Source organism: Ornithorhynchus anatinus, chromosome X1 (genome assembly GCF_004115215.2).
Source record: "Ornithorhynchus anatinus isolate Pmale09 chromosome X1, mOrnAna1.pri.v4, whole genome shotgun sequence".
In the NCBI taxonomy this organism is placed as follows: domain Eukaryota; kingdom Metazoa; phylum Chordata; class Mammalia; order Monotremata; family Ornithorhynchidae; genus Ornithorhynchus; species Ornithorhynchus anatinus.
Window position 1 is genome coordinate 80,254,611 of NC_041749.1, and position 6,907 is coordinate 80,261,517.

Below are 6,907 nucleotides of genomic sequence, written 5' to 3' on the forward strand. Positions count from 1 at the left end.
TCATTGGGGCATTGGCCCTAAATGCCCCTACTCCCCTCCTCCCCACCCCAATCACCCACCCCCGCTGCGGCCAAGATGCGGGCCCCCCCCATCCCCACCCCGATCCATCTGTCGTTACTCGTCTCTGCCTTTTGTCGCCCCTGTTCATCACTGTGGCCCTGGCTGCCCCAGCCAAGGATTCACCTGACCCCAACATCCTCTCCTCTGGCAGCAAGGGCCCTCACCAGGTCAAGGAAGAGCTCTCGGAGCTGGGATGCATCTTGCAGCAGGCGCTCGGCCACCTGGGTCCGCTCGGTTTCACTACGACACATCAGCCGTCCCTGCATGAGGGCCTGCAGGTACTCCAGCACCACGGCCTGCTCGCACTCTGCCAGCAGTAGCTGCGGACCCCAGATTTGGCGGCGGGGAGAGAGAAGGTAACGAGAGTCAAGGGAATCCAGAGGGTTGGGGAAGGGACTAAGGGTTGGGGACGCCAAAAGGAATGATGACCTCCAGAGAACTGGGACTGGGGGGGGTGGGAAACTGAGCTCAGGGAGCTCTGAGGGAGATGGAGGGAGGCCAAAGGGAGGGGTTCCAACCCCGAGTAGGAGGGTGGAATGGGGAGAAGGGAGGTCCCATGGGGTAACCAGCTGGCACCTGGACCATGGGGCTCCTGAGGCGGGAGAAGCCACTGCAGAATTTGACCAACAGCTCGCATAGCCCAGCCCCTGGCTCTGCACCTGTCAGCCACTGGTGAGACAGCAGTACTGTGAATGGGGGCTGCAGACACGGGGTGGGGGTGGGGAAGGAAGGAGAGAGGTATAGGTCAGAGTCACTTCATCCAGGCCCACGCCAGTCCCTCACATGAGCCCATCCTCACAAACCCATAGAAGCCACCTCTCCCTGCCATTGCCCCCCCCTCATCCCCCAATCTCCCAGCATGGGAGGGAGAAGTGGGGATGAGAGCAGGGAGTAGGGAACAAAAAAGGAAGAGGGAACGTCAGGGACTCAGTAGACCCCAAGATGCTGCAGGGGGTATCCAGTCTCCCCAGTGCCCATTCTGCTCTGCTTCAGCACCTGCAGCTCTTCCAGTAGCTGTTCCAGGAGCAGGCGACAAATCTTCCTCTGGAGCATGGTCAGAGCGGTGGCAATCAGGCTGGGGGCTGGAGAGGATGCCTCCTCGGGTTGCAGCAGAGAGATGAAGGAACTGGGCCCAGAAGGCAGACACGGGACATGAGGGGAGGGAGGGAGGGAGGGGAGGAGAAGGGGTGGAGTGGGAGATGGCAGGGAGCGCTGGTCTGAGAGAACCCCTCAACCCTCTACTCTGACTGGCCTGCCCTGGCCCAATCCCCCATGCTAGAGCTCTGCATAGTTGGGTTGGGTCAGGGTGGGGTGGGCCAGTGAATGGCAGGATGGACTCAAATCCATCCTGTAAATCTGAAACAATATGCCGGAGTTCCTGTCCTCTCTGGGGCAGCAGATCTCAGCAGCCCATGGGGAGGAACAGAAATACACATACTGCTCCAGGTCTGCACAGCCCTTTTCTGCCCCAACCCCGCTGGGGCAGTAGCAGTAGTAGTAGTAGTATTAAGAGTAATAGTAGTAAGAGTAGTAGTATCAGTAGTAGTAGTAAGAGTATTCATTAAGTGCTTACTTTGTGCAGAGCACTGTACTAAGCACTGGGAGAGAGTACACAGATGGGAATTTGCCCTATTTTAAGCCCCCACCACCACCTGCCCCTGCTCCCTCTCCCCCTACCACCTCCCCACCCACCGGACATACCTAAGGACATTGTGGCTGTTGAGAGCAGACAGTAAGTATGGCACGTAATGGCAGGGCCGAGCCTTGTCCTTGCGATGCTCCTGGGCAAACTGGCCCAGAGCCTTGTCCAGGCTGCAGAGGAGGTGGGGAGAACCAGGGGGGAGGAATTGCCTCAAGCCCCATCCTCAAATCTCACTAATTGGCTGGCTACATTCTCAGAGGCATAGAAAAATCCCCTAAACAACTGCTGGCTTTCTCAGTATCCCTGAACAGAGAGGTGAAAGGAAAAAAATCTTCAGGCCCTTCCTCAGCCACCCCCAGTCTCTATCTTTTCCCTTCTTCCCCCTGCTGTCCCCCGACACTACTCCTCTCCCTCCAGTGCTTTGGGTCTCTCTCTCTCCTTCTCTCCTCCCCACCCCCCAGACTGAATCTTATTCAACTGTCCCAGCCTGAAAAAAATTATTTGTGCCTGGCCGTTCCTCAGGTCCAGGACAGAGAGACAGGTGAGAATCGAGGGAAGTCTGACCTGTGGAGTAAAGTCCTCAGCTCCTCCAGGGCCATTTGACGCATTCGGAGTTGCAGGGAGGGGCTCACCAGTGCAGTCACCCGGATATTTTCATCCAGAATCTGAAAAGCAGGCAGAGGTGGGAGAGGGGATGGGGAAGGGAGAAGAGAACGAGACACCCGGAGCAGTCACTCAGACTCTGCTCCTGGCCCCCAGCCCCGAGCAAACCCCTACAGGATCAGGCTGGGAGGGATTGGTGAGGACAGGAAGACAGAGTTCTGGTGCCCCATGCCACCCGTGTCCCTGAGCAAGTCTCTGGGCCTCAGTTTCTCTCCTTTGGACTTGGAGGAGGAGTTGGGGGGCCGGGGGCAACCTGAACCCGGGCTGGGGTGGGAGAGGAGAGGGTCAGCCTTGGGCCTTTCCTTCCCTGTGCCTCCCTCTCCTGCCCTGTTCGGGGCCCCTTCTCCCTAACCCCTACCTGAAGCACGATGCTGGACAGGGAGGAGAGGTAAAAGCCCTCGGGGTCTGTCTCCGGCTCCTGCTGGCGGAACCACTCAGCCACCTCCTCCTTCAGCGCCTTCTGCAGCCACTCAGCCACGCTGGCCTGGGATGGGGGGAGGTGAGAGCCGGCCAGGGGCTGACCCGTCCACCCGATCCGGAGGCAGACAGACACGAAGGAGCGGGGCCTAGAGGCCCCGACCCACCTAGACCAAGGAAGCAAGAGTCTATCCCCCCAGCCCACCTGCCTCTGCCCTTGGGGGTGAAGGGTCGGGGCCACGGGTTCCAGGTTGGGGCAGAGATCCCTTCTCTGCTCCCTGAAGGAGCTCCGGCCCCTGTCCTTTGACCCTGTCTCTCAGGCTCAACCCCTTCACCTGGACTTCCTCCACGTATGTCCTCTCCAGCTGCTCTATGACCTCGGGGGCGAGCAGTGGCTCCAAGCCAGAGACCCCAGCTTCAGGGCTGAGGTCAGGGTGACCCATCATGTCTGGGCTGCAGGGGAAGAGAGGGACATCTCCTTGTGTGCCCTTCAGTGACCCCTTCCGACCCAACTCCACTACCGACTGAGGTTGTCCGTTCTCCAGCCCGCTCCCCGCACCGTGCTCCTGGGCCATCCCTCCCCCCGCCCCAGATCCCCTGCCAGGCACTGACCCGGGATATACTTTCAGGACCCAGTGCAGCAGGGTGAAGGTGCCACGGGCGCCCAGCCCTCCGCGATCAAGAAGGCGGTGCAGGTGTTGGGTGAGCCCGTAGTGTAGAGTGCGGGCACAGAGCCCCACGACGCCGTAGTGGCCGGGCACACAGGGCGCAAGCAACGCCTCCGCTGCAGCCAGTTCGGCCGGGAGGGCTGCCTGCAGGCCGGCTAGGTGGGTAGGCAACTCTGAGGGTTCTGGGGGCGGTGCCCCAAAGTGGGCCTCCTCCAGCGCCTGCCGCAGAGCTTGCAAGCAGCGCTGGCGCCAGGCGCGGGGGCGCCCGGGAGGCGGGGGCTGCAGCTGGGCGTCGCGCCGCTCCTCCCTCTCGGCCACGCGCACCGCTGCCACCAGGAGGGCTGGGTCTTCCCGGGCCAGGCGCCGGGCTGCCCCAGCCGCAGCCCCAACCGCCTGGCCCAGCTCCTCGGCCAGGGCAGCCAGATCCTCGAACAGGGGCAGCACGGGATTGGGGGAACCCCCCAGAGGGATGAGCACCTCTTCCTGCAGCCGCTCAAGCGCCAGCAACTCCACATGTGCCTCCAGCAGCCGCCGTCCTCGGATCAGAGCCTGAGTCTGCGTCATCGCCGCTGGCACTGCCAACGGGGGATAAGGAAGGTCGGGGAGACGGGGAGGAGCCAGGGTCAGGAGAGGGTAGGGCGGCAATGAAGAGAGAGACAGGTGAGGGCCACGGAGTGAGAGCGATGGCAGATTGGGAGGCATGGGAATTGGGGGGAAGGGAACAGAGGGGGACAGTGGAGGGTGGGGCGGGTGAGGAGGTGGGGGGTGGAGGGGAGAGAGGAGAGAGAACATATATCCGGAAGAGCAGCAGCGGCAGCGTGGCCCATTGGAAAGATTCTGGGCCTGGGAGACAGAGGACCAGGGTTCTAATCCCAGCTCTGGCACTTGTCTGTTGTGGGACTCCGGGCAAGTCACTTCACTTCTCTGGGCCTCCATTTCCTCATCTGTAAAATGGGGATCCAAAATCTGTCCTCCCTCCCGCTTAGACCATGAGCCCCATGTGGGACAGGGACTGTGTCCAACCTGATGATCTTTTATCTGCCGCAGTACTTGGCACAGGGTAACGCTTAGCAAATACCATGATGACAATGAGGCCCGAGGAGGGTGGAACCCCAAATGGGGTTGGGTAAGTGAGGGCTGAGGAGAGGGGGAGCTCTTAGAGGGTTGGGTCTGGAGGGGTTAGGGTGAGCCTGTTTCCCGGACTCCTCTTGTTCCCTTTTCCTTCCTCTCTGGGTCCCCAGCTTCCACTCTCTGGAGATCATTTGCGTATTGGTCATTTTATGGAGACTGCTGGTGAGAGAGGCACAACTCAATTGGGGAGAGGTCAGGCGCTGGGCGCCGGCACCCCCTCCCTCGCTCGGCCCACTCACCTGCCAGGAGCTGGGGGAGCAGCATGACCGAGACCTGCAGTTGCTTGTGCTCCTCCGCCAGGTCCCGCAGCGGCTCCAGTGCCCGGGAAACCTCAGCCCCGCTCCCCAAGGCCCCTCGGGCTGCAGCCAGCGCCTCCCGGATGTCCCGGACCTCCTCTAGGGCCTGCCTCAGGTGGCCCAGGCCTCCCTGCACCCCCTCCAGGTATGACTGCACGGTAGACTGGGGGAAGAAATGGAGGGGATACAAGGCGGGGGGTGGCAAGGGGAGAGAGGGATGGATTGGGAAGATGAAGCCGGGGGGCCTCAAGTGGGTGTGCTCTTCCCCCGCCCCCAAATTATCTGATGAACAACAGAACAGCTCTCCCTATCCTCAGTGCCCACTTGCCCACTACTACCTCTCCAGCACTTGTATGCCTCCTCAGCAGGTAAGTTCTCTCAACCTGCTGGGCACTTCGGGACATATCCTACACACCCTGTTAAGTACTAACTCATGTCCATAACACCTTTTCTTTCCTAGCTGTACTGTCAGTCATTCAGTTCAGTGGTACTTATCGAGCACTTATGGTGTGCGGAGCACTGTATTAAGAACTTAGGAGAAGAGAGGACAACAGAGTTAGTAGACATGCTCCCTGCCCACAGAGTGCTTACGGTCTAGAGGATTGGCTTTTAGTGATTATCTCCTTCACTAGACTGTCAGCTCTTCTAAGCATTTAGTTTCATGCTCTGCAGATAGAAGGTGCTCGATAAACACAACCGATTGATTCGGTGGGCAAAAAATGTGGCTAGGGGACGGAAGTGAGGAAGGGGGACAGGAAGGGGGATGGTGAAGCTTGTTATGGGCAGGGAACGTGTCTGCTAATTCTGTTGTGTTCTCCCAAGCGCTCACTACAGTGCTCTGCGCATAGTAAGCCCTCAATAAATTCCATTGATTGATTGATTGAAGGGCAGGGGGGAGGCGTATGGGATCTGGACAAGGGGGTGGAGGAACGGAGTCAAGGGATGGACAGGTAGGGCAAGGGTTGGATGTGGCAAGTGTGTGATTTCTGGGGAGCTGGCTCGGGCCAGATGCCCCACTTCTCCACCTCCTGTCCTGGTGCCTCGGGCTAGTGTGGGGCTGACACGCAAGGCCCCTAACCCAGGAGGTCCCAGAATGGGCCCCTGTTCCCCACCTCCCACCCTCCCGGCCCCACCCACCTCCCACCCACCTTGATGCGGGCCTGCAGGGACTGGGTGCGCTGGGCCTCGCGGCTCCGGTACTGGGCCAGTCCCGCTAGTTGCTCTGGCTGGTAGAAGACACCTGAGGCCCACTTCAGCGCCGCCCCCCGGGCCAGACGCTCCGCCTTCTCCACCTCCGGCCACTGGGCCTCTGAGGCTGGGGGAAGGGAGGGCAGGAGGTTGAGGAGCAGGAAGAGCCCGTCCACTGCAGCTGCTTCCCCCAGGGACCCCCACAGGAAGCTGCCTGGGCTGAGAGCAGCATGTCCCTGGCCAGGACCCTGATTTTGCGATCCCTCCTTTCTTGGGCTTTGGGGGCCCAACCCTGGGCTGGGAGCCTAGACTCCCTTGCTCCTCACCGAGGCCGCCCCAATCTTATACACGCACACACATGCACACACACCCCTCCCCCCCGCCCCCCCCCCCGGGACACTAAGGTGGGAAGGAGCCTGCCTGAAGGGGCTGGGGGCTAGGGAGAAACAGCTCCGTAAGCAACTGAAATAGCGCAGTGGGGCAGAGGCCCTGCCTGGGTCACAAAGTTATCTGAGCTCCCCTCACAAAGTGCGAGGGCGTTGTGGGCAGCCAGATATGGCCCAAGCCCTAATCTCTGCTCCTGGGTGATTCTGTATTCCTCAAGGTGCCCTCCCAAAGCCCCAGCCCATTACCTTGGGGGTATCGGGCCCCCTGCTCCTCCTCAGATGATGTCCCCATGGTTCAGGAGGCTTTGCCGCTTTGGGAGGCCGGACCCTGCCAGGCTCGACTTGGCTTGGCTCTGGGCTCCAAACCAAGCTACAGCTTGGGTGCCGAGTTGGCTTGGGCTAGGCCAGGCTCCACTCCGCTCCGTTCCGCTCCACTCAGCTTGACTCGGAGGCTGC

The 6,907-nt window shown here is 60.7% G+C and overlaps 1 protein-coding gene and 1 long non-coding RNA gene across 2 annotated transcripts in view; one reads left to right on the forward strand and one right to left on the reverse strand.

Annotated features, from left to right (window-relative positions):
• EXOC3L1 (exocyst complex component 3 like 1) overlaps positions 1-6,907 on the reverse strand; it is a 10,208-nt gene extending 3,301 nt beyond the window's left edge. The window contains exons 1-11 of the mRNA XM_029050735.1: positions 6,698-6,907; positions 6,026-6,192; positions 4,821-5,040; positions 3,395-4,025; positions 3,118-3,235; positions 2,724-2,849; positions 2,267-2,367; positions 1,762-1,872; positions 1,057-1,186; positions 637-759; positions 225-380 (exon numbers count right to left, since the gene is read on the reverse strand). Coding sequence (XP_028906568.1) covers positions 225-380; positions 637-759; positions 1,057-1,186; positions 1,762-1,872; positions 2,267-2,367; positions 2,724-2,849; positions 3,118-3,235; positions 3,395-4,025; positions 4,821-5,040; positions 6,026-6,192; positions 6,698-6,743 — 1,929 coding nt within the window. The 5' untranslated portion in view covers positions 6,744-6,907. The remainder of the gene's footprint in view (positions 1-224; positions 381-636; positions 760-1,056; positions 1,187-1,761; positions 1,873-2,266; positions 2,368-2,723; positions 2,850-3,117; positions 3,236-3,394; positions 4,026-4,820; positions 5,041-6,025; positions 6,193-6,697) is intronic.
• LOC120638035 lies at positions 329-5,417 on the forward strand. Its single transcript, XR_005659486.1, has 3 exons — positions 329-416; positions 4,882-5,022; positions 5,195-5,417. It is a non-coding gene; the product is annotated as an uncharacterized LOC120638035 (long non-coding RNA).